At 42.3% G+C, this 27,870-nt stretch overlaps 1 protein-coding gene across 7 annotated transcripts in view; it reads left to right on the plus strand.

Annotated features, from left to right (window-relative positions):
- The window catches only part of PAQR5 (progestin and adipoQ receptor family member 5), a 45,143-nt gene extending 22,773 nt beyond the window's left edge, over positions 1–22,370 (plus strand). For 2 of the 7 annotated variants that reach the window (XM_073568966.1, XM_073568960.1), the window contains exons 2-9: positions 2,023–2,134; positions 2,217–2,344; positions 6,105–6,310; positions 7,198–7,324; positions 10,252–10,296; positions 14,190–14,286; positions 18,132–18,276; positions 19,976–22,370. In XM_073568966.1, the coding sequence (XP_073425067.1) occupies positions 2,084–2,134; positions 2,217–2,344; positions 6,105–6,310; positions 7,198–7,324; positions 10,252–10,296; positions 14,190–14,286; positions 18,132–18,276; positions 19,976–20,217 (1,041 nt within the window). In that variant the 5' untranslated portion in view covers positions 2,023–2,083 and the 3' untranslated portion in view covers positions 20,218–22,370. Of the gene's footprint in view, positions 1–829; positions 960–1,050; positions 1,195–1,393; positions 1,508–1,743; positions 1,921–2,022; positions 2,135–2,216; positions 2,345–6,104; positions 6,311–7,197; positions 7,325–10,251; positions 10,297–14,189; positions 14,287–18,131; positions 18,277–19,975 lie in introns of those variants that run through there. The other 5 variants (XM_073568962.1, XM_073568959.1, XM_073568965.1 and 2 more) reach the window with 5 other exon arrangements.
- The last annotated feature ends 5,500 nt before the right edge of the window (positions 22,371–27,870 follow it).

Consider the following 27,870-nt stretch of genomic DNA (forward strand, 5'->3'; position numbering starts at 1 on the left):
ACCTCACACATGCTTTTCTGGATGAAATGGCAATAATTCCCTCAGACACCTCCAAAATCTTGTCGAAAACCTTCCCAGAGGAGTAGATGCTGTTATAACTGCAAAGTGACCGACTCGCATATTAATGCCTATGGATATAGATTGGGATGTCATATAAGCTCCCATGGGTGTAATGTGTAGAGGTCCCAATCCTTTAGGGTATGTGCACACATAGTTTTTTGTCTCTGCGGATTTTGTAGAGAAAACCGCAGGAAATCCGCAGGACAAAGTGCTGCGGTTTATCTGCGTTTTTTCTGGGGTTTTGCCCTGCGGTTTTACACCTCATAATGGATGAGGTGTAAAACTGCAGCGTTTCTGCACCAAACAATTGACATGCTGCGTTTTGAAAACCGCGCGGAAAAAAACGCAGCATGTGCACAGCTTTTTTTATTTCCATAGGAAATAAAGGTTAAGTACAACGCAGCAGAATCTGCTGCGTTTCTGCAGAGCTAAAAACGCTGCGGAAACGCAGCAGAAACCGCAAAGTGTGCACATACCCTTAGAGTAGAGTTCTCTCCTAGTAGACTGACATCGGGACGCAGAGCCCCTGTAGATCTCTTTTGATGATGACTTTCCCCTCTTCTTTCACAGAATTTCTATAATCACTGAAATCTTCACTTTCTTTTAGTATATAGAAGTAACTCATTACTTCGCTCTGCTGGGAGTGACACTTTGTCACACGTCCCTGATGTCACCGTAGGCACTGAGGCAGGTTTGGTAGCTGTCTCCCCACAAACCAGTCAGACAAGTCCCTAAGTGTTTGGGGCAACAAACAGAATCCAAAGCATTTGAGGAGGAGTGAGAATGCCAGAAGAGGAGGGAAAAGGCAAAGACACTGACAGAACTCCTGACAAAGGGAGTGAGGAGTAAATTGCAGAGTCAGAAGATGAAAAAGACTATGTCCTCCTGGTGCACCCTGGGTGAGTATGTGCTAAGATGCTGCACAACCTGACGTTGAAGAGCTGCATAGTCTTTTTGAGGACGTACACACTTTGTGGGATTGCTGTTATCTTCTTCTTGCTGTTTTCATTGCATTTTTGTTCACATGAATATTGCAAAGGCCTACTCCTTCATTCTGCATGGTGAAATCTTAGTTTTTTGGGGGGCAGAAGCTGTCAGCAAGTCAGGAAGCCAAGAATACAGGTGTAGGTGCAGGTATGTACTGATACATATGGGTCTAGTTTGGGATCTGCTCTGCAGATTACACTTTAACTAGCCCATCCCCTCACAGTCGGTTACTTATTAACTCATGAAATGTTCCTCCTGATTTACATGTCTAAGGACATGACTTTGAATTACAAACAATGCCTCCTAGACACACAATAATGTGAGGGGAATGAAGGAACACCTAGATCTGTAGCAATAAAACCTTCAAGAGCGCTAAGCACGCTCCTTTCATAAAGTCAGCAGGCGCCTGGCACTACTGAGTGCCGAGAGAGATTACAGAAGCATTAGGGTGGTATGCAAGGTAAGACGCTGCAAGTGTGTGCTCATTTTGTAAGAAAAACTATTTATTAAACCCGCTTAAAAAGAGGGGAAAAAACCCCCTTTAGCTTCTTGGCAAAAGAGTACAAATTTATATTCTAGGTCTTGTAAAAGCTTTGCGTAGTAAGTGCCCCCTGGCGTTCGCTGGGCGGTTGCTTCATGCAGCATCTAATGTACAGAAGAAAAAACATGATTCATATCTGAGTGCACAATGTCAGGATGTCTCCGGGCTGCACTTCACACAAACCTTGGCTGCTAAACCTACACATCCGTATAGGGTGAAGATACTGATCATCTCAATATTGCCGCCATTCAGTTACCTACAGTAACTGACATCAGTTTATCCTATTCCAGGGTCACAAGACTCTAACTTTGATAACAGAGCAAACACATAAGGTATAAAGTGTTGGGTGTGATAAAGGGAGTCGCAGCCAGGAGGCTACTGGAGTACAGTAAGGAGAGAAGTCTATAACACTTTTGTCATTACTGCGTTACCAGGGCACTAGAAGAACTGAAAAAACACCAACGACAAGAAAAGGATCATTGCAGAGCTCCCACCATGCTGACCTGGAAGTTACCCAGACTGCTAAATGTCCACCAGGTGCCTAAGGTGAGTTCTGGTAAAATTGACACATGAGAACATGTACCTTTTATGTGACAACTGCAAAACCTATTCTATGTTTTGACCTCAGGTATTTCATGAAGACGGTATTATTTGTGGATATCGTTCCCCACCAAGCTCCGCCACTGCTTGTGTCCTAAGTCTCTTCCAAATGACCAATGAGACCCTAAATATTTGGACACATTTTATACCTACCTGGTAAGTTTGTACGTTTCATCCACAGTTGCACAAGATTTGTTTTGTTTTTTTCCAGTTAATACCATAACATTCTTCAAACCATTATAACTTCTTAAACTTTCCTGAATGCCCCTAACTATCCTCCATCACTCTTTTTCAGATCCTTCACCTTTCTTCTATGCTCAGTTCTGCTCTTTTTGGATATTTATATCTGCCCAATCCAGCAGTGGAGATCACTTTCTGTACTGACAATTCTTCTTTTCTCTTTGTAAGTGATGTCTAATGATTAGTATTGGAGATTGTTTACCCTTAGATCAATGAGGGCATAAATGAGATAACATTTCTACCATAAATAATATGGCTGAAGCCACTAAAATCTGGAAATGTTTTTGATTTGAGGATTAAGGGTCCGTTTACATGGACCAATAGCGAGGCAGACCAATGTAGACGATGTACACTTTGCAATCTGTAATGGATCGCTCAGTGCGCATAGGCTGCCATAGTTCTTGGCAGCGCAAGTCCTGTCTATATATGATGGTGCATCGCCCAGAACGATTACCTTTTGTGCTGAACAGAAGATCATTTCACCCAATGAACAAGCGTTTTACGTGTTTGTCGGGTGATCGGCAGCCTGCTTTCACTAAGTACTTGTGAAACAAGCATGTGGAAGAAGGCTCATTCACAATTATCTTTCAGTGAAAATGCACCTTAAAGAGGTTTTACCACTAACAAAATTAATTTTAATTAACATTTTAATCAATAGATCTTGGAATAATAATAATTTCCACAATTGGATGTAATTTTAAAAAAAGTTCCTGTGCCGAGATAATCTTATAAATGTGCCCCTGCTGTGTACTGTGCAATGGTCGTGTCAGACCATACAGGAACACTGCCTGATCATACCACATCTCATGGGCAGTGGAGGACGCAAAAGATGATACAGATATTACACCACAGGATTACAGATGATTCTTTCTTTGAGGTAAAACATTGATTAAAAACAGGCTTGGAAATGTTTTACCGCACAAAAAGAATCGGCTGTATTGTCTGTATACTCTCTTTTTCTTCCTCCCCTGCGCAGGAGCTGTGGTATGATCAGACCATGTTCCAACATTTAACATAGAAAATTCAAAATAACACATACCATATAGATACAGCCTTCCCAAACCTTGTCTGATGACAAATGTACTTCTAGCAGGATGCAGCAGGCCTCCACTAATAAAGGCAAGGGGCAGCACAGGTGCAAGCTACTAATAAAAACAGCCACACCACACCTACCAGATTATGGAGGGGTTGGCTGCCTAGTACAAACAAATTGCACACTAATAAGGCTTGAATAGGACACCAATCACACAGGTAAGTGTGATGCAAAGTGTATGGCTTGCAGCCTATTAATGACACCCATAGTATTATCAGGCAGGCTGCCCAGCACTATAATATGCACCACACAGGGACAAATGTAATGTATTTATCATATGCATTAATTTTCACACTTTTATCATATCATTTTTGGAGGCTATAGCTAGGCCTCTTTTTGTTGGCTTGGTTCATCAGGGCATCTGACCCTGTGTGTTGCATATTATAGTGCTGGGCAGCCTGCCTGACAATACTATGGGTGTCATTAATAGGCTGCAAGCCAGACACTTTGCATCACACTTACATGGGTGACTGGCGTCTTATGCAAGCCCTATTAGTGTGCAATTTTTTTCTACTAGGCAGCCAACCCCTCCATAATCTGGTAGGTGTAGGGGTGGCTGTTTTTATCAGTAGCTTGCACCTGCGCTGCTCCTTGCCTTTATTAGTGGAGGCCTGCTGCATCCTGCTAGAAGTGCATTTGTCATCAGACAGGGTTTGGGAATACCCCTTTAAGTTTTTGGAATATCAATGTGTCCTACTTGTATAGATAAATCCTATAATATAGGGTGATTTTTATTTTTTTAAACTGGGATCTGAAGAGCCAACCTAGGACCACTTTTGGCTTATGGTCTGCAAGGTTTACTATCAGTAAGGTGGGCTGCACACATCTGTAAAACACGGACCGTGCTTAGATCAGAACACCTGGCCTGACTGTCTGGTCTCCTGACCGGAGCTATCTGCTTCATAGGCATGTATGAGGCAGTTGGCACAGGTCAGGAGACCAGGTGGTTGGGCCAAGTCATCACATCTGGGAACGGCCAGCCTCATGCAAACATAAATACTTGGCCTCACCATAAAAGGCTAATAGAGATCTCTGTAATCTATTGTGCGAGATGCTTGTTAAAATGGACTTATTAAATTAAACTTGAACAAAACAAAAAGTTGCATGTTTCTGCAACTGAGGCTACAAGTGCACAAAAGGTGGGCTGACTCCCAGCTAGTACACCTTTCCTCCATAAAGTTCCCAGCCAGTGCACTGATCCTCCACAATATTCCCCTCCTAGTGCCATGCCGTAGTCTTGATTAACATATGTTCAGCACTATTAACAGACATCAGTGACAGTTGGGTGAGTAATTGGTGCATTTGCTGAGTATCAGTCCCCATTATCCATAAAAAGATTCAAATTTGATTTTGAAAATCCAGTTTCAACCACGGAGGTGTGCTGGAACTTTATGACCCCACTCAGCAGTTTCATTAGGTTGGTGACACTAGAGCTGCTGATGGGTTCACTTTTAAGATTGTCTCAGTACTAATGTTGGTAACGGACATGTACAGATGCATAACTTTATACTACTGGGACCCAAGAAAAAAAGTTTTGAGGCCCAGAAACTTTTTTGTAATTTATAGTAATAGTCTCTTCATATTGGGCAAATGGACCATTTGGTACACAACACTCTCCAGTGCCCAGATCTGACCCCAACCTCTGAACCCCTTTTGGAAAAGACCTTATTTCTTGTCCTGTTTGCTTCGATTAACATTCCTTAATTGAGTCCTTTTTACATCTCAATTTAACCATGTACTTACCCAGCTTTGGTCATTCTTGCTTCTTGAAATCTTCTTTTCTACTTTTCTGATTTTAGCCACAATCCTTGCAGGTAGCCACATGCATCTAAAGTAAAGAATAGACTGCCAAGGTGCTCCTATGTTGGTATGAGCAGGCTTTTATCCATTGTTTGTAGGAAGGCAGTTTACATATTAAAATAATTAATAAAGACCCTGAAATTAGTAGATGTATCCAGGGCCGGCCCGAACGTATAGGCGAACTAGGCGGCCGCCTAGGGCGTCGACCCAAAGGGGGCGCCAGAGAAAAAATAGAAAAAATTATAAAAAATCTTTTCAAAAGGCAAAAAGTTTTAGGGATGGAAAGAAAAGTGTACATATTTAAGGGCAAATATGACGCAAGAGAGGTTGGTTGGGTTGGCAACAATTTCGATAGAATCTGAAGTTGCTAAACAAATTAATCTCGGTGACTTAGTGTCATCCTTTTAAAAAAAAAAAAAAGGCAAGGAAACAAAAATTTTAATTACCTATGGTGGTTTTTGTTTTGTGTTATTGATTACTTTGTATATATTTGTCCTATACAACGTCTCAGAAGATTAAAGAGTTAGGAGAGAGTTAATTAATCATTGTTGTTGTGGTTTATTTTGCTCCTAAATTTATATCTCAAGTTTTCATCTACTGCCAAGAATAGTAGGGGCGCAACAAAATAGTTTCGCCTAGGGCGCCGTAATCTCTCGGGCCGGCCCTGGATGCATCACAATATTCCCACAGACCACAGGTTTACCCAGAGCATAGAGCATACTATATAGCTATCATTGATCCCTGGCTTACAGAAGGCTAAGAAGAATGTTTTTGTCCCGACAGGTACTTCCTATGGCGAACGCTGGCACTTCTTCTCTCTCCTGGTTTCTTACATGATCCATTTTTGTGGCCATTGTGTGTCTACCTCCTGTCCTGTTGCATCTACCCACTGATGTCCACCTGTGCTCATACATTCAGTGTCATGTCCACCCAAGCTCGGCACATTTGCTTTTTCCTGGACTATGGAGCATTGAGCTTGTACAGCCTTGGTACGAAATTAGTTCACATATTTCATATTGTAAATAAGAAGTGGCTATAATATGCACTTCAGTTACCACCTTTCCCATGAACATTACTGAAAAGTTTCAGGAGCCGCCAACTTTCAGACACAGAGGTGTGCCGGAACAGGTGAGTGGTGGCTGTAAGCACGTCCCAGCACTTTATTTAATGGCCGTCTCCTCGGAGCATCTGTGCAGAGCGAGCTGTCAATCAAAGTGGTGGGGCGTGCTTACAACAGGGGAGTGCTTCACAGTATTGTGAGAGGTGATTTTAATTATACAGTATCTTGGTATAGCTGTGGTCAAGTTGCATTCAATTAATATGTAATGAGCCACACATATCAAATCTGTCTCTTAATATGTTACTACCTTGCCTACAATTGAAATTTCTGCAAAAATCTGTACTCTTATTGGTGACTGTGGGCAAAATTACTTTTCCTGTGAGCCAGGTTTGCTTTAGCATGATTTTATGTCTTCGTCTGGCCACTTAGGTCTTAATTTGTTGTTAAGACCCAATGCACGTTGAAGAGAAGTCATCTGAACCATTTGTTGTTAGCTGAAGCTGTCAACCGTTCTATGTGATTTGTGGACTTCTGAATCTTTCTGATGGCAGGAGTAGAAGATAGATTGGGCTTGTTTAATTTCACTGTCCGATCCATCTTGTTTTCCTGGAAGTTCAGCTGCTACCAAAGGTGTCTAAGAGACAACGGGGTCTTCCTGTTTCTTGGAGATGGCCAAAATGAGGTGTATGGGTATTTTAACTTGTAAGAACCAGTATTTTCAGTCCATTACCTGTTATCAATGTCTTTATTGTCGTATTGCTCCAGGTCCCTAAGTTCTGTTCTCCTTGTGAGCTATGCTTTGGTTTCTAATTTTAGGGTCAGCCATTGCCTACTCTGCATATATCTTCCCAGATCGATGGGTGAACAGCACTTTCCACCTGTGGTTTGTATCATGGGCTGTTCTCAACAGTGTCATCAGCACTGCAATGTCCTGTTATTCCAGGTACGTCTACTCTACACCAAGGATAAAGTATATATGCTGAACCTACTGTGCAGAAAAGTCAACTCTGGACAGGATGTGGACGACCTTATTGTGACTGTAAAACCTTCATGCACCAAAGAGCGCCTCTATGATATACTGTCGAATGCAAATTAGAATATTTCAGATATTCAGACCCACGTCTGGTACTAATTCTACAGTGTAGCTTGTGGTATATGCAGCTCATGTTGCATAGCATATATGGCTATGCGGGTCATTCATTATGTGCTGAAAAGGTGGTGGTTTCCTGCAGATTTGTGCAATGTCTCTTCTCTATTTTGTGGAGTCAAAGGGCATGTTCACACCCTGTTGTTTTTTTCCTGGTGTTTCATCAGCGGTTCTCTTCTGATATAACATCAGATGAGGCAATGAAAAAAAATTTCTGAAGAGGATTTTAATAATCATTTTTATGGTTAAAACAATTTGCTGTTTGTATTATGTTCAGGCTTTTGAGTGTTTTTTATTTTTTAAATGATTCAGACTTTCAAAAGCACCAAGAATTGAAAAGAATGAACATGTCCAGTCTAGAAAGATGCTACAGTAGGAGGGGAAGCAAAAAAAAAAAAAAACACTACTGATACTACTTTCTTGTCCAGAGTATATTAAAACGGGAAGAGAACAGCAAACTGAGAAGGAAAGCCTTACATCCTGGACAGTAGAAAATGGAGGTGATTTAAAAGGTTAAATTGTCCAGAATTTAGTAGAATTTGTGCCAAAAAACTAGCGTGTGTGCCCCTTTTATTAACTCTTTTAGATCTAGGCATCCAGATGGTATGACTTAGGATCCAAAGGACATGCTTAGTGGAAAGGGTCATGCTTAAAATATGACACCTTGCAACAATTAAATCTGGCCCATTCTTAAGGCCTGGGTAAGACGAACAAAGATTTTCTCATCCAAGAGAATTTGCCCTATTATGAAAATGACACTGATCAAACTGATCAGATTGTCCGCTTACTGTGATCTGGTTCTCTCGGATGAGCGATTTGGAGCACTCTGTGAGGCGTAGATTGAGAACAAAATTTTTCCATCTTCTCCATTCTGTCAGTGAGCAGAAATCGGACTGTACTCAAATGTCATCCTAATGCAGTCCGATGATCTCTGCGCACTCATCGACTCTCATGACCAAGTGTGATACGATAGCTAGCTCAGACTTGGACATGCTGTGATTTTTTTTTTCTCCTTGGACCGGATCAGTCCAAGGAAATAAAATTGATATGTGCGCTGCCCCATAGAATAACATTGGTCCGAGTGCGATCCAATGTTTTTTCGGATTGCATTTGGAAGAAAAATACGGTGGTGTGAGAGAGGCCTTAGAGCAGTGGTCCCCAACCTTTTTTGCACCAGGGACCAGCTTCAAGCAAGACCATTCTTCCATGGCCCGGCAGGGTGGGGATGAAGGTGTGGCAGGGGCAAGGCTTTGGTCATAAGAGGGCGGGGCTATGGATGGGGTTGTAGTTTAGTAGTGCATACTTATCATTTAATTATAACATTTATAATGCGAATGTGACTCAACTCACCATAGGTTTTGAATGAGTGGGAGCACCGGGCTTGTTTCCCTGTATCAATGGGAGCACTGGGCTTGTTTTCCTGCAACAAGACGGTCCCATCTAGGGTTGATGGGAGACAGCGACACCCTTGTATGCATGGCTCCGCTCCCACCCTTGTATGCATGGCTCCGCTCCCACCCTTGTATGCATGGCTCCGCTCCCACCCTTGTATGCATGGCTCCGCTCCCACCCTTGTATGCATGGCTCCGCTCCCACCCTTGTATGCATGGCTCTGTTACCCTTGTATGCATGACTCTGCTCCCACCATTGTATACATGGCTCCGCTCCCACCCTTGTATGCATGGCTCCGCTCCCACCCTTGTATACATGGCTCTGTTCTCACCCTTGTATGCATGACTCTGCTCCCACCATTGTATACATGGCTCCACTCCCACCATTGTATGCATGGCTCCGCTCCCACCCTTGTATATATGGCTCCGTTCCCACCCTTGTATACATGGCTCTGCTCCCACCCTTGTATGCATGGCTGGGCTCCCCTGTCCTCCCCCATCACATTTACCCTCACACCATTGCTGAACTTTCCTGCATCTCTATCTTGGCACGTCAGCTTCTTCCTGTGCGGAGCGGTCACGTAGTACCGCTCATTAAGGTCATGAATATGGACGCCACGCCTATGGGAGTGGAGTCGCGTCCATATTCATGACCTTAATGAGCGCTACTACGTGACCGGTCAGCAATGGATGAAGCTGCCACGCCCGACAGGGATGCAGGAACTGAGGGCGAATATCGATGTCATCTGGAAGCCGGCGGTTGCAGCTGTCACTACAGTGCTACAGCCGCTGGCTCCCCTTGTGTCCAGCATTCTGAGCCGTGGCTCCGCCGACCGGCAACAGAACTGCAACGGCCCGGTCCTGGGCCGCGGACCGGTAGTTGGGGACCCCTGCCTTAGACTGTTTGGTAAATCCAGTGTTTTCAGAGGGTCCATATTTTCCAATATCTGACTACACTACTAACCTATTGTCATCATTTATGACGTAGTCTGAGGTCGGCATTGTCAGGGTGCAAGTTACTCTTCTATTATAGCTCGGTACCAGCTTTGCCCTGAGCAGCCTCATAGTCTGTGACAAAGCGGCTGTGGATACAATGGCTAATGAATAATGACTCGTAGTTGTCAGGCAGCACGTCCTAGCAACAAGCCTGTCTCACATCACTCAGGGCTTCTCACAAATTGAAAAAAAGAAGGTAAACCTGTGGACGGTTGCGATGAGCTCGGACACCTCACAGTTTACCGTTGGGTGTGTATTATTTGCTGTCATTTACTCTGTCCAGTCCCTGAATCAGTGCGAGGCCTCGGACACTTACTATTCACCTATCACCAACAGGCTGGGTTTTCCTTTTCTGCATTATAACCTGCACCTGATAGAAAGGTAAATATGGGACTTGTAGTGCTCTCTCCACACCCTGACCATCTGTGTGTGATGCCTGAGGATACCAATCTGGGGCAAATCTATCGAGGTGCAGTGTTTCCACTGATGACGAGTCCAGCACTCCCACACTTCATATTGTCCATTATATGGAATAGGCATGTATTAAAGTGCATCTGTCATATTTACATGGATTTCTAGTTTCCATATAAAGAAATCTTTCCCAAAGCAGGTATCATTAATCCAATATTTACTGAGTAAATCTGAAGCGACTGACAGACCCATCTACAGTTGTAGTCCCAAAGCCTTAAAACATATATTCTACTTAGCCCTTCTACAAACAATATTTACGGTTTCTATTTTTTAGACTATAAAATGCACTTTTTACCAAGAAATTTTTTTTTTTTTTTTTACTAAAAAGTGTCTTATAGCCCAGAGACAGCTTCCTCTGATCGAGGAGATGTCTGAGGCTGTGTCCTTCCCGATCACTGACAGAACTGTTCTCTCCTCTTTCTCAATACTTCCAATACTTTGATTGATGCATGGAGGAGAAAAAGCTGCTAGGACCATCACATACACCTGTGTGTATGTAGCAGACTGTGTGTGTATGTAGCAGAGCCGTGTGTATATGTAGGAGAGCTCTGTGTGTGTTGTAAGGCAGAGGTAGCACCATACGCAGTGAAGAGCCAGTGACCCACAAAGTTCAAACACAAAAGTCCCTTTAATGTGTTTCCTCACAGCATTAAAGTCCAATTCACACAAGTGCAAATAATATTAGTGTTCAGTTCACACCAGTTGATAGCAGTTCATAGTACATGGCTTTGTATCACAGTCCCTAAAAATGCAGGACTTCACCTTGTCCAGTTCCCATGGGCGACTGCACGCCGTGCCAATGTCTCTCACTTACATCCTCCTTTAGTCTGCAGTCATGACACACGCTAGTCCACCTCTGACTAGTTCCCGTGGGTGTCCTGCACCGCTGTATCACAGTCTCTCCTCACAGCCGTACACAGACCTTGACATCCTCCTGTCTGCAGCTGTGACACACACCAGTCCTTCCTTCGGGCACAGGACAGTCTACCTCTGGGCACAAGACCTGTCCACATCCATGACCAGTCACCGTGGACGGCAGCACCACTGTATATGCTGTGGGTTGCCAGGCCTTACTCTGGCCCTGACACACCTGAGACTCACTAAGCACTCACTAACCCTTTCCTGCAGGGTTTTTAACACAGAAACCTGTGGCTTTCAGACACATAGAAAACCTGGGTCCGGTATGGAACAGACTGCAACACTATCATACTGCAATCTGTTTCAAACAACATCCAGAGCAGGTTTTCCAAACCTCTGCCTTGGACACTAACATGTCCAAGAATAACTTTTATTATCAGTGTGCATTGCAATCATAGCTACGCCGGTGACTGCTATGCACATCTATGGCTTTCATACGCCTCCGTGCATATCCTGGGGAGAACACACAGCGCCCCTTAGCTGCAACAGGGGTCACTGCCTCACAGGGTATATAACATAGCCCTGAGTGTGTGTAGCAAAGTTCTGTGTGTAGCAAAGTTCTGTGTGTGTGTGTTTGTGTGTGTGTGGCAAAGCTGTATTCATTTGTATGAGAGAACTGTATGCATATGTATGGGAAAGCTGTATGCATATTTGCAGCACATCTGTGTGCGTATGTACAACCAAGCTGTGTATGCATGCTGCAGAGCTGTGTGTATATGTTGCAGAACTGCATGCATATGTACAGCAGAGCTGTTTGTGCACATGTAGCAGACCTGTATATGTGTGTATACACAGTACTCAGCATAAATGAGTACACTCCAACAGATTTGTCAGAAAACCTTTAGTTTGCTTTCAGAATCCATATTTTCCATGGGATACCATAGTACAAAATACTCCCACAAATGTGGACCATTGATTATAAACAAGATTTGCTATTTTGCAACTCAAAAAAGTAATGGTAGACGGACACTTTTGCAACATGACAATGATCCAAAACACATCTGTTGCATGTGTGAAGAAAAACAGGGTGAACATGATTCAGTGGCCAAGTGTCTCCTGATCTTAACCCAACCGAACACCTGTGGGAAATTCTGGAGAGACAAGTAGTCATCATTCTTCATCCAGCATCCAATGTCTAATAGAGGTTATTCTTGAAGAACGGAAAAAAAGGATAGATGTTGCACTATGTCGCCAACTTGTTTAGTCCATGCTTAGAAGACTTGGTGCTGTCCTTAAACATCATGGAGGTCATATAAAATACTACATGTAGTAGTTTTTGATGTGGGGTGTGCTCATTTTTGCATCAACTAATTTGAGTAAAACTGATCATTTTGAAAAGAAAGTTATATTAACTTTCTGTTAAAAAAATGTTAAAAAATCTGTTAAAAAAATGTTCTATGAAGCGCAGTCTTGTCAAATATTTGGAAATTTTTCTTGTATGTAGTGAGATACTGAATAAGATTTTTCTTTTCAAAGGGGGTGTACTCATTTATGTATGCTGAGCACTGTGTGTGTATACAGTATATACAGGTGCTTCTAACAAAATTGGAATATCATAAAAAAATTAATTTATTTAAGTTCTTCAATACAAAAAGTGAAACTCATATATTATATAGAGACATTACAGAGTGATCTATTTCACGTGTTTATTTCTATTAATGTTGATGATTAGCTGAAGGCTGCCATCAAAGCAACCTGGGCTTCCATAACACCTCAGCAGTGCCACAGGCTGATCGCCTCCATGCCACGCCGCATTGATGCAGTAATTGATTTCAGTAGGCCAACATTTCGGATTTTAAATTAATTTTTCAAGCTGGTGTTATAAAGTATTCTAATTTACTGAGATGATGACTTTTGGGTTTTCATTGGCTGTAAGCCATAATCATCAACAGCAACAGAAGTAAACACTTGGAATGGATCACTCTGTGTGTAATTACTCTATATAATATATGAGTTTCACTTTTTGTATTGAAGAACTGAAATTAGCGTTTTGATGATATTCTAATTTTATGAGAAGCACTTGTATGTAGACCTGTCCCTCTCTCTCTATATATTAGCAATGCTGTGTATATGTGTGCGCTGCAGGAAGAGTAAATGTGCGTGGTATACTATATGGCTGTGTGCACACATTACGTTTTTGTCAAATTTTTATGGACAATTTTGTCACAACCTGAAGAATTTCCTAGTGCCAGCAACATGGATGAGATTCTTGAACCCTTATGCACATGTTACGGTACTTCTGCAGCATGTCAATTTGCTGCAGATTTCCGCCATACTACTGAATGGGAAAAACGCGTAAAAAACACATGTACTTTATGTACTTTAAGCTGCATTTTTCCTGCCAACACATGTATTTGCAGCAGATTTTTTTTTTGCTGTGAATGCTGAATGTCCGCACAAACCCCATATGTATATAATACATGCTACAGAGAAACAATAACAGATCTATTTCCTCCCTCATTATATAATGAGTGATATTGACCCCACTTTTTTTGCCACCGGCGAAGTTTTAAGTAGTAGAAAATATGTTTTTCCTATTTTCTACTATATAAACCCTGTGGTGCCTCCTATAGTCCAAAAAACATGGCATTTATAGAGTTTACAAGGCAGACCAATCCCTCTACTATATCTGACCGTCATCTAGACATATAGTCTTCGTCATATCTCATTGACAGGTGGGCTTTAAGGTGATAAATCTCACAATGTGGTGCATGTCCAGTAATTGGGGTAAATCCTATAAATGAAATTATTAACAACTTAATTCTGTTCCTCACTAATATGAAAATCAGCCGTGTATCCGATCATTCTGCGTGATGATGGGGGTGTAGGTTTGCACATATTTCATGTATGGCACAAGGTTAACTGTCCAATAACTCTGTCTGCAGGTTTCCAGAGGAGGCGCGTCCGCGGCTCAGCAAGGTGCTGCGGGTAACGGCCTTTGCATACCCGTACCTGTTTGACAGCATTCCATTGTATTATCGGGTGAGGCTTGGATTTTAGGAGCGTATTGGGAGGGGAAGTTATGATATTTCTGTGGGTAGCAAATATTCACAAAAGACCAAGTGACATATACATATAAATACACACTGTATCACTCTGGGGTAAGTTCACACTAGGCATTTTTTCAGTGTTTTTTTTTTTCTGCATTTCTTGGCAGGAAAGAAGCTGCAGAAAAAAAGTATGTTTTCATTGTTTTTTCTTGCATTTTTTTGCTGCATTTTTGCTATGTTTTTTTTGTGGCGGTTTTGGCATGCTAGATTTGTCTCTTGTGCATGCTGATAAATTTTAGTGTTGGGAAAAAAAAGTCCCATTCCATAGAATCAGGTTTTGGCACAAAAAAGGCAGCAAAACCTGATACCTGCATTTTTGGCGCATTTTTTCACCACCCATTCAAGTCCATGGGTGAAAAACGCTGAAAGAAGTGACATGCTCTGTTGTCAAAAAAAACATGTAAAGCACAAAATCCTGATGACAAAAAAAAAAAAATCTGTGTGTGCATGAGAGTTCTGATACTGTAAAACACAGCTGAAAATTTGCATAAAAAAGCTGAAAAAACGCCTAGTGTGAACTTAGTCTTACTCATTGAATTCAGTTTTTTTTGTTATCCAGCCCCTTTATCAAAGGTTTATAAGCTCCTGCCCCTCACCATGCCGTCTACCTCTACTAACATTCCTGACAGAATGGTTGGTGGTAAAGAGCTCCCTGATACCAGAGTGGTCCTGAAATAGTAATCACCAGTGTAACAAGTCCATTCACAAATTTCTTCCCTTCTGAATATTCCTCAATCACCAACTGACAAGTGGAAGGAAGCCCAGCAATTCAGCCACAAAATGGAGACCATGTAAACTTACAGATCTCCAAACCTCTCATCTAGCATTAATATCAGCACAAAAATTGAACCATTGATGGGACCTTCATGGCATGTGTTTTTATAGTTGAGCAGTTGCATGCTGGCCTTACATCACCAAGCACAATGCCAAGCGTTGGATAGAGTGGTGTAAAACCACTGGACTCTGGAGGAGTGGCAAAATGTTCTGTGACATGAGCAATCGTGACTCACTATCTGGCATCTGAAGAACGAGTCTGGGTCTGTTGAATTTCAGGAGAACGTTACCTGCCTGACTGCACTGTGCCAATTATGAAGTTTGGTGGAGAGGGGATAATACTATGGGCTTGTTTTTCAGAGTTTGGCACAGATCCCTTAGTTCAGGTAATGGGAATTCTTAATGCTTCAGCATATAAGACATTTCTGCCAATTGTATGCCTCCAACTTTGTGGGAAGTACAAAGCAAGTTCCATAATGGTGTATGGTTGGGCAGTTTTGGTGTAAGAAGTGAACTGCCTGCAAACAGCCCTCACCTTGTCACCATCCAGCACTTTTGGGATGATACAGAATGAAGATTGTGAGCCAGGCTCAGTCCTAAAACATCAGTATTTGACCTCAGAAATAATCTTCTAGATCAATAAGCAAAAATTCCCACAGATACCTCCAAAATCTTGTAGAAAGTCTTCCTACAAGGGTGGAAGTTGTTATAGGTGCAAAGGGGAAAACCAACTGCATACTAATGACTATGTATTTAGAATGGAGGTCATAAAAGCCCCTATGGGTTTAATATGTAGGTGTCTCAATACTTTTTTTTTTATAGTTTTATTATTATTATTTATTGTTATAGCGCCATTTATTCCATGGCGCTTTACAGGTAAGGAGGGGTATACATAAAAACAAGTACAATAATCTTAAACAATACAAATTATAACTGGTACAGGAGGAGAGAGGACCCTGCCCGCGAGGGTAGAGGTTTTACATCAATGAAAGGAAGGAGGAAAGCGCAACTTCTAGTCCCTTCTGATACAATTCATTTTTTAGTTCAAAATGGATTCATATAAAGAAAAAATCCACACTGATAAGGAGACTTCAGATAGTCAGCCTAATGAGTGGTCGCTCCCAAAATAACATGTTGATCTCAACCTGTGTGTTTATTTCAGTCGACAGAGGAAATGGGAGGATTAGGTATCTTAAATTTCCAAAATGTTTGAGGCCATGCTCAAATTTTAGAGTAAAACCCAATTTACTAGACGGAAATCCAAGGCCAAATCCTCTCTTCTTCAGGAGATTCATACAAGGACTAGCTCCATTGTTATTCCATGGAGTTACAGTAATCATCAGCATTTCTGATGTGTGATAATCCATTTATTTCTGATTTTTTTTTTTCCTTATGCATCCAATGATGAGTGGAGACTTTGTGTCTCGTGTGAATGAGGTTTCAGAAACCTTTTTCATGTGCTAGTGGATTCCATACAGTTTAGCCATTTAATTAATGCCAAACTCTATGTAGAGTCCAACACATAAATGGGTACCCAATGCTTCTTTCTCTGACATTTGTTGCTGGTACAGTACGGAGGACCCCATACATACCGGATTATTCCCCAGGCCAGTCCTGCATAGCCAGCTTTGTGTGTACAGAATTACAAAGCACCTACACATGTGGTCAAAATTGTTGGTGCCCCTCGTTTAATGAAAGAAATGGTCACAGAAATAACTTGAATCTGACAAAAGTAATAATAAAATTCCCATCTCAAAATGTTTATGTTCATCTATTAAAGTGAGGATAATAACCAAACAACTCAAAATGTACAAAATAGATTTCTGACATATAAAAGATATGATTCAGTGACTGATATAGTTTGCTGTGCTTGGTAGGCTAACTCCATAACTATGGAAGGTGCAGAGGTCAAACTCTTCCCAGATGCCTCTGGCTGTACCCTCTACATGAGACGTCTCCTGCAACCTCTACTTTCAAAGATACAAGAAATTGGAGCCACCAACAGATAGGGACACCTCTTTCATCTCATTGTGTCATTGTGAAAACGCAAAGAACAACCTTTTTGCATAGAAGACATGCAGATTTTCCCACGCTCTTCAAATTTTTGAACCAGTATCCCATCTCCAACTGGTTTGTAACAGACGGATACCCTCCTCTGCAGCAACGTCCCCGTCCAAGACGTCGTGACCGTTCTTCGCAAGATCCATCTTGACTAAGTCTAGTAGTCTCCCTCACTTACAAGTATAATACTGGATGATTTGCCTGACACCCAGAACGCTACCCTACAATTATAGCTTTTCACCAAATTGGTTATTCACCTATATCCTTTGTTTCCCTTACAATAGCCAGAAGATATCACTGGACAGTTTGGTTGGAGTCCGAGACATTAACTGAAAACATATGGGTTTAAAGTTTTAAAGGTTATACAGTGACTGATATAGCCACCCTTCTTTTCACTAAGTTGATGATCAACGTTTTGGGCAGCACCAACCTCAGTTTTCCAGACACTACTCAGAGCGGTGACCATTTTCCTTCACCATAAAACTCCAGTGTAAAAAAGTCCAACAACGTTCTCAACAGGGTTTAAGTCAGGTGAGGAAGGGGCCATGTCATTATTCTTTCATCTTTAAGGTCTTCACTGGTAACCGAGCAGTGGAGACTTCGATACTGCCAATGGAGCATCGTCCTGCATAAAAATCATGGTTTTCTTGAAAGATGCAGACTGTTCCCTGTACCACTGTCTGAAGAAAGTTTCCCCAAAAGATTGGCATGTTTTGGAGTTGATTTTGAGTCTATCCTCAACCCAAAAGGGTCCAACTAGTTAATCTTTAATACCAGCTCATAGCAGTACTTAAAGTTGGAAAGTCTGTATATAGTGATAATATGGTCAACAATACTCACTTGCCCAATAATTGTGCGCACAGTCTATGAGATTCTTGCAGATCCTTTTGAAATCAGTCATATGTTCATGTTCACTAATGTCTCTTGTCTGTTTGCATGCAGTTATTCTTGTGCTCGGGTCAGGACTGCACGCACAATGACGCGCTCACCATGCACATCTGGCACTCCATCCTTGCCTTGCTCACCGGTTTTCTGTTTGCTACACATCTCCCGGAGAGGCTTGCCCCAGGACGATTTGATTATGTGGGTAAGTCGTCAACTTGTGTGGGCAGGCGCCCTCTGCTATCGGTGACCATATCATGGACTCTCCTACATACGCAAACTTAGGATCGTCCTCATGTTATAGGATTGTTCTTTCTTTGTCTGTGAAATGGCAACGTTCTGTGAGGTTAGGTCCCTCCTGGGTCTACTTACAGCAACCCATAATGGAAAGTTGGCCATTCACGTTACATACTTGTTGGCTCATTCAGTCCTTAGCTATTTTTCTTGATTACACCATGAACATGCATGCTCTGCCAAGAAAAAGCATGTATTTTTCAATTTCACGCCTTCATTTTTCTCTCCTCTGTTCCAAGGTACATAACGTCAACATAGCCGTATGAGGCTTGTTTTTTTAGGACGAGTTGTATTTTGCAGACTTTATCAAAAACATGTTGAAAAGCCGAAAAAAAGTCTCAAAATTGAATGAAATGATGAAAAAAAAAAAAGACAATTCTGTCATTGTATTTTGGGTTTTGCTTTTGCGGTTGTCAATGACCTGGTAACATGTTTCTTAAGTTCAGTATGGTTATGCAGATGCCAAACTTACCGTATATCTTTTTATATTTTACTGGTTTTCATAACAAAACTACAAAACTTCTATAAAAAGAGAAAGTTGGTTTGTTCCACTTTTTTTTTTCTTTTAAATCTTTCTCATATCGTAGGATTACCTAGATGGTGGCGATTGGGGCCTTCGAAAGTTTCCTCACTGCCATAGTAATGTGCACATGTAACCGTTATTTAAATGCTGTTGTCAGAAATTGACAGCAGCATCTAAATGGTTAAACAGCAGGGATCAGCACTAGCTCTGGTCACTGCTGCTAGGCACAGGTGCCAATTGTACAATACGGCTGACACATGCTCTGTATGGATCGGGTTCAGCTCCTGAGCCTGCTTCATATACGAACACCCGATATATGACATTCACTTATTGCACGTGTTGGAAATTGTGAAAAACATACAGCTTACAGATGCCATTAGTGTGCTATGATCTTGTTTTTTCCTTCTCACCGAATCATTCACTTGAATGGGCGAGTTTTGTCTGCACCAAATACATGTGTCCGTTTTTTTTTTATTTACAGACCATTAGTCATCAATAGAGATGAGCGAACCCAAACTTAAAAGTTCGAGGGTCTATACCCAGTGTTAAACTCCGAACACAAACTTCTAACGGAAGTCGAGAGAGAAATTGAGAGAGAGAATTTTCCAGCTCTAAAGTTTAGGTGGTCCCCATTGTTTTCAATTTGGTGTAGGTTCAAGTTTGGGTACAGTTTTGGTACCCGAGCTGAACTTTGGACTAAAGGTCGGATACCAGAATCCGAACTTTTACGGGTCTGCTCATTCCTAGTTATCAAGTGAATAGGTTAATGAAAAAGGTGACTGCGCAAGGCGGACAAACTATGAAGTGTGAATAAGCTCTTATAGTATATATTAGGATTCACGTACATTTCCGCCCCATTTATATAGGATATAAAGAAAAAAATCACTGCCCCATAAGTTCAAAGTCTTCAAGCAGTCTATGTGAGAGAGTATTTAGCACATTAATTTTATTTTCCTGATTAACACCTACAAAGAAAATTCTTGGTTGGCCGTAGCTCTACAATGTTAGAGCAATAACACATCACGAGATCAGGCTTTCAATTAACCCTCAAAGTCCTTTCTGAAACTGCTCTGTTCTTCAATCCCAGGTCACAGTCACCAGCTCTTTCATGTATTTGGCATCATGGGAACGTATTTTCAGATGGAAGCGTTGATTATGGATATGAATCTAAGGAAGAAATGGCTCATGGACCATAGCTTTATGCCATCTCCATCTGGCACTTTGGGAGTCTGGGGCTCAGCCATGTTGATTTCTCTTCTGCTTATTGCTGTTTATTCGTGGGCTCTGTACTGGAAGCCGAAGGAACAAGAAAATAGAAAAAACAATTGAGGTGCTTTGGATACGCTATCTGATCTGAGCCCAACACGATGGAAGGTGCAATAGTTGTGTTTGGAAAAAGTTTTTGATGGCAAAGTTGTTGGTCCAGGACGTTGTATGCTTTATAAGAAAAAACAAGAAACTAAACACTCCACTCAGTTGAAGCGTCAGTCAATGTCGTATGCATTTGATGTGCCACTGAGTCCCAAGGATTGCACTACCTTTACCCTGGCACCATGTTTATCCCTTGCACTCCATGGACAATACCGGTCTGCAGAGCACTGAAAGAACTATACAAAGGGGTCATTGCTACATGATTTCCTGGCATATTGTCAGGGTGAAGGACTGGAATTGAATTATACTTTTCTTATCTATGAAAATCTATATTCAGATATTTCTATGAACTCTCTCGATGACTTAGAAAACCAACTGCAGAGATGGTGAATGGAAAGATGACAGATGCTAATTGTGCCATCAAAGCATTATAGAAATTATTGAAGGTCTACCAGATGTAGGTAGCAGTTTCATAGGTAGAGCAGTAAGTAACTGAGGCCTTACTAGTCAGACTTCCTTATGAGTATCCTTGGCTATCTTCTAGCATGCCATAAGGTGCCCTTGCACTTGGCCAATGGGTTCCATTCACTATTTTACAATTCCATCCATACACTGTTCAAGTAATATGCATTTTCAATGAGAGCAATGGAGTAAGTCGCTGCCAGACGTTTGTGATGACTGCTTATCTCCCAGAGGTCCAAAAATGGATCTTCTGTATCAATGTATTATCACATGCATACATGTGCTTACATGTGCTTAACATAGGGACAACTCGGAAAATAACATTGAAATGCTTGGTAAAGCAGCAGTCGGAGATGTTGTGGTAGACCACTAAAATGAATGAAGATTGCTGCAAACACCAAAGTTAAAAGGGTGTCCTATTATGGGTGTTTATGGAATATTCTGTCAGATCGATATGACGCTCCCACCTCTAAGACCTGCGCCTATCTTGGGAAAAGGTACACCGTCCTGCACTGCTGGGAATGGAGAGGTGGTCATGCAAATACAACCCTCCTTTCTCTTCTGTTGGAGTTCCAAAAATAGCTGAGCACGCTTGCTGAGCAATTTTTGGAAGCCAAATAGGTGGAGTCCATATACATGGGATGTTTATGGCATATGATGTAGATATTTCATAAACGTCCAATATAGGAATACACTTTAAACTGATCTGCCACCAGATTTTATGATACAAACTGCATACAATTATGAATCTTAAACCTGATTTAACTGGTGTATTTACTGTGAAAATCTGTCGGATTGTCTGTATGATCCCTTCGGAAAGTTTAAAATGGACTGTGTCGACATAGAACAACTGTTCAAACTAAGTACTCGTGCTCGGTCTACAATGGGATGGCCAAACATTTAAGTGCACCTTCCCACCTGCTTGATTTCCTTCTACCTCCTCCTTCCTCCGGCTGTATACAGCCAGAGCTGTCAATCAAAAAAGAGGGGTGGAGATGGAGGTAAAAGAACTAGGTGGGAAAGGTACACTAGGATATCTGGCCACACCAAGGGTGCACCGAGCGCCTTGAACTTGGTTTGAACAGTCATTCTGTGCTAACAGGGTCCCTTTAAACTTCACCAGCCAAGACAAATTGACAGCTCCTCAGTGTCCATACTCCCTGCTGCTGCTTTCACACTGCTCAGTACAAGCTGCAGCTAAGAATCAGGTCAGGTCTAAGAGGTCCATTTGATAATGTTTGCTGTTTGTATTGTAAAATCTGGTGACAAATCTTATTTAAGTTCCTTTACTGTCTTCTTACAGGGAATAAGTGATGATGTCTGTGACCTGTCAGACGATAATTATAGGAAGACTGTACCCATTTTCTTACATCCATGGCTCTGTGGTCAGGTGACACTCAATGTCTTCAGATTTGCTGATCCCAGATATAGTATGACATATTAATGAAGGAAATCTACATCCGTTTTATATTAAAGATGCCTAATATATTAACATAATATATTTATTACATGGAAAACCATGGATTTATTTTATCGTTGTCAAATATAACTCTTTGTGTTGCTTCTTGGTAGAGTGATACGATTTATGTGCAATGATTTTCAAGGAGAAAAAAAAATAAAAATAAAAAAATGTCTCTCATTTTATATTACATGGAGAATTGTATCTAATTATTTAGATGCAATTTTGGAGAACGTATCCTACTTTGCTTAATTTCTAGGTATCATTTGGCAGAAGAAAAATAAAATAATGGAATAATGTTTAATTTAAGGTTATAATAATTGCAGTGAGACATCGAACAAGCGAGATGCATGACATTAAACAATACTGAATTGTGTTACTCTGTTTCTTCTCCCTCTTCCCTTCCCAAAGTGGCTTATTGTTCTGCAGCACAACGGCCATTGCTACAGTATGTTTAATTGCAATGTATTGTGCATAATGTATAATGTGCTGGTGTAATGTAGAAGCCTGTAGGTCTTCTATTACCAGGCAAGACAAAAATGAAATCGGTATGATGTAAAGAAAGATATATGTATCAGAATAAGCTAGTGAGACAAGGTTCCCTATAGAACAAGACAGAAGCAACACTCGGGCCCTGACGCTTTAGGGCCCAACAGCCGCTCTGTCAAATAAGAGGAACTGGTGTTATTGATATGGTCAATGGGTGGTCCTGTTACAGGTAATGCTTAGGTCAGTATTAAGAGTATTCAGTTTTAGATATATTGTTACCTATGCACTGGATAGATTAGGTTGGTGTTGGGACCATCATATGTTGCCAGAAGGGGGTAACATGGCCCACCATTCCTCCCGAAATGCAAGACTGCAGCCAAGAGGAATTGAATGGAGCAGCTGGCGCCAAATGCAAGTTACTGCTACTTTCAGTCTCTGGCACTGAAGAAGGTAACTGAGCACCATGTACAGGATAGTAGGTGATAAATGTGTGGGAACCCCACTGTTGGGACTTAACAAGCACTAGAACAGCAGCCTTGATCTTCATCTTCTCCTCAGTGTGGCCAAGACTGAATAAAGCCACAATGTTGCACATGCTCTGCATGATTAAAGGGGTTGTCTCATCATTTAGTTTCAGCAGCGCACCGTTTCCCTACCTCGGCTCCTGTCCTCCTGTTTACCTGGGTAAAATGGCGATGCTCCTGATTGATTCACAGTTTGGACAAGGAGCATTAAGGCACCACTGGCTCAAACTGTGCACTCTCCGATGCTGCAGACACAGTGAGACCGGCCACCACGGATCTACTGATTTCAGGGAACATCTCCCCCAACCCTGGTCCACCATCCTCCAACCTCAACCCCTACCCTACCCTACCCAATATCAAAACCAAAATAATCTAATTAATATTACTTTAACTCCTTCATCTCCATCTTTCAATTGTGCCCTCTGGAATCCACGGTCTGTATGTAACAAGCTTCCTTTTCTGCATAGCTACTTTCTGAACAACTCTCTTAATCTGTTGGCCCTCACTGAAACCTGGATTCAGGATTCTGACACTGTCTCTCCTGCTGCCATTTCCTATGGTGGCTTACAACTGACTCATTCCCCGAGACCCACAAACAGACCTGGTGGTGGAGTCGGCATACTCCTGTCCCCACAATGCACTTTCTAGGTCATCCCCCCAGTTCCATCACTCTCATTCCCTTCTTTTGAGGTCCATACCATCAGGCTCTTCCGTTCCCTCTCCCTCAGAGTAGCGGTCATATACCGGCCCCCAGGCTCACCCACCCACTTCCTTGACCACTTTTCAGCCTGGCTGCCGCACTTCATGTCCTCAGAACTACCAACTCTTATCCTGGGAGACTTCAGCATCCCCATTAACAGCCCTACTTCCACATCTGCATCCCAGCTTCTATCACTAACCACCTCTCTCGGCCTCTCACAGCTCTCAACCTCTACGACACACAAAGACGGTAACACCCTTGACCTGGTGTTTGTCCGGCTTTGCTCAATGTCCTACTTAAATAACTCACCGCTTCCCCTCTCTGACCACAACATTCTCTCCTTCACGCTCACAAATCCTCGCCCATCACAGCACACTCCTACCTATCACACATTCAGAAATCTACAAGCCATTAACCCTCAAACACTTTCAGACTCCCTGCAATCTTCCCTGTCCCCAATCTCCTCTTTTTCCTGTCCTGATCTGGCTGTTCATCACTACAACAACACTCTTACAACCACCCTTGACCAGGTAGCGCCCCTCACCCTCAGAACCTCCAAACACAGAGTAAAACAGCCCTGGCTCACATCGTAAACTCAATTTCTCCAAAGATGCTCTAGGAGTGCTGAACGCCGATGGAGAAAAACCCGCACACCAGAAGACTTCATCCACTTCAAATTTATGCTAAGAACCTACAACTCTGCCCTTCACCTCGCCAAACAGACCTACTTCACCACCTTGATCTCCTCACTAGCCAACAACCCCAAGAAACTTTTTGACACCTTTCACTCCCTCCTCAGGCCAAAAGCACAAGCTCCTATTTCAGACATTTGTGCAAATGACCTGGCCTCCCATTTTATAGAGAAAATAGATAATATCCATCAGGAAATCCACTCCCAACCACCAAGTACTGTGACTCACATCCCTTCCTGCATCTCCCCTGGCTCACTTTCACATTTGATCCCATCACAGAAGAAGAAGTCTCCAGACTCCTCTCCTCTTCTCCCCCAACTACATGCACTACCAACCCCATTCCCTCACAACTCCTACAGTCTCTCTCTCCAGTCATCACAACTCACCTAACTACAATCTTTAATCTCTCCCTCTCCTCAGGCATTTTCCCATCCTCCTTCAAGCATTCTATCATTACTCCATTATTAAAGAAACCTGCTCTCGACCCATCCTGCACAAACAACTACAGACCAGTCTCCAATCTCCCCTTCATCTCTAAACTCTTGGAGCGCCTAGTCTACTGCCGCCTTACCCGTTACCTCTCCACTCGCACCCTCCTAGACCCTTCACAGTCTGGCTTCCGACCCCTACATTCGACTGAAACTGCACTCATCAAAGTGACCAATGACTTTCTGACAGCAAAACGTAACGGTGAACACTCTCTGCTCATTCTTCTCGACCTTTCTGCAGCTTTCGACACTGTTGACCACCGTCTCCTACTCCATAGGCTCCAGTCACTAGACATTAAGGACACTGCTCTCTCCTGGTTCTCTTCCTATCTCTCTGACCGCTCCTTCAGTGTTTTGTTCGCTGGCTCCACGTCATCTCCTTTTCCTCTCACTGTCAGGGTACCTCAGGGCTCAGTCCTTGGCCCCCTTCTCTTCTCTCTCTACACGGCCACAAATGGACAGACCATCAGCAGATTTGGCTTTCAGTACCATCTTTATGCTGATGATACACAACTTTATACGTCATCCCCCGACCTTACCCCCGCTGTACTACAGAACGCCAGTGACTGTCTGTCTGCAGTCTCCAACGTCATGTCTGCTCTCTATCTGAAACTTAACCTCTCAAAAACTGAACTTCTGCTCCCGCCATCTACTAACCTCCCTAAATCTGACATTTCCCTCTCCGTGGGTGGCACCATAATAACACCCCGGCAGCAGGCACGCTGTCTGGGTGTTATGTTTGGCACCAACCTCTCCTTCACATCCCATATACAATGTCTTGCCCGCTCTTGCCGCCTACACCTAAAGAACATCTCCAGAATTCGCCCTTTTCTCACCATGGAAACAACAAAAACCCTCACTGTAGCATTGATCCACTCCCGCCTGGATTACTGCAACGCTCTATTAATTGGCCTCCCCGCTACTCGACTTTCCCCTCTCCAGTCCATACTTAATGCAGCAGCCAGGGTCATCTACCTGGTTAATCGGTACTCGGACGCGTCCGCTCTTCGCAAGTCCTTACATTGGCTGCCCATTCATTATAGGGTCCAATTCAAAGTAATTGTTCTCACCCACAAAGCTCTCCACAGTGCAGCACCCCCCTACATCTCCTCCCTCATTTCTGTCTATTGGCCTAGCCGACCGCTGCGCTCTGCAAAATACTTTCGACTAACCTCTGCACTAATCCGCACCTCCTACTCCCAACTCCAAGACTTTTCCCGCTCTGCGCCAATCATCTGGAATGCTCTACCACAAGAAATTAGGACTATCCACACTTTGCACAGTTTTAGGCGCTCTCTCAAAGCACATCTATTCAGAACAGCCTATCACGTTCACTAATCAGTCATTTTATGTGCAAGTGTCAGTATGTAGCCCATTCACTATCTCTGTCCCCCACCTTCTCAAGATGGCTGGACCATCATTGTAAATACATCATTGTAAATACACACCTGTACTTTGCATCTCCCTCACCTCATTGTAGATTGTAAGCTCTCACGAGCAGGGTCGTCTTATTTTACTTTAATTACTGTACTGTTAACATTGTTACTTATGACTTGTGTTTTGAAACTGTTAAACTGTAAAGCGCTGCGGAATATGTTGGCGCTATATAAATAAAGATTATTATTATTATAGGAGTCTGGCCACCACGGATCTAGGAGACTGGCCACCAATGATCTAGGAGGCCGGCCACCACTGAACTAATCTGTCTTTTGGGACACACTCACCCCTTCAGTATTAGGTCAGTATTTGTATGCCAAAAACAGGAGTGGGTGATAAATACAGAAGTGGTGACGTGTTTCTATCATACTTTTCCTCTGATTGTTCCTCTCCTGGTTTTGGCTTACAAATACTGATGTATAATACTGACCAAATACTGACCGTGTGAACGTGCCCTTTATGTCATACCTGAAAAGAAAAAGAAGAAATTGACGAGACGTAGATGAGCAGAGTGGGAAAGAATTAGAAGTTCTGTTGCACCCAAAAAGTCGATATTGTCCCAAAGCTCTTAAAAAATGTTAGTTATAGAATCGTAGAATGGTAGAGTTGGAAGGGACCTCCCGGGTCATCGTGTCCAATCCCCCCTGTTCAAAGCAGGATTCACTAAATCATCTCAGACAGATGTCTGTCCAGCCCCTTTGAAGATTTCCATTGAAGAAGAACTCATCACCTCTCATGGCAGCCTGTTCCACTCATTGATCACATTCACTGTCAAAAAGTTTTTCCTAATATCTAATCTACATCCCTCTACATTGTGACAACCGTTCAAATATTTGTAGATGGTTATTAAGTCTCCTCTTAGCCTTTGTTTTTGCCAGCTAAACATTCCCAGATCCTTCAACCGTCGCTCCTCATAGGACATACTTTGTAGTCCGCACACCATCCTGTTAACTCTTGTCTGAACTTGCTCCAGTACTTCAATTTTTTTTAAAGTGTAGTGCCCAGAGCTGGACACAGTATTCCAGATGCGGCCTAACCAAGAAGGAGTAGAGGGGATAATTACTTCTCGTGATCTAAACTGTATGCTTCTCTTAATACTGTACAACCCAGAACTGTATTTTGTCTTCTTTGCTTCTGCATCACACTGTTGACTCATGTGCAGTCTGTGATCTATTAGTATACACAAGTCTTGTTCACACGTGCTGTTGCTTAGTTCTTTTCCTCCCATTCTATAGATGTAATTATCCTTCTGAATCCTTTGTCTTCTCTAATGTTAGCACTATCCCTCCTCGCTTTGCACTAGAGAGTTTAACTAATTGTTAATAGTGGCCTCTAAATGTTCTGGTTTATTTGACACAGA

Source organism: Dendrobates tinctorius, unplaced genomic scaffold (assembly GCF_039654945.1).
Source record: "Dendrobates tinctorius isolate UK_male_01 unplaced genomic scaffold, ASM3965494v1 ptg000022l, whole genome shotgun sequence".
In the NCBI taxonomy this organism is placed as follows: domain Eukaryota; kingdom Metazoa; phylum Chordata; class Amphibia; order Anura; family Dendrobatidae; genus Dendrobates; species Dendrobates tinctorius.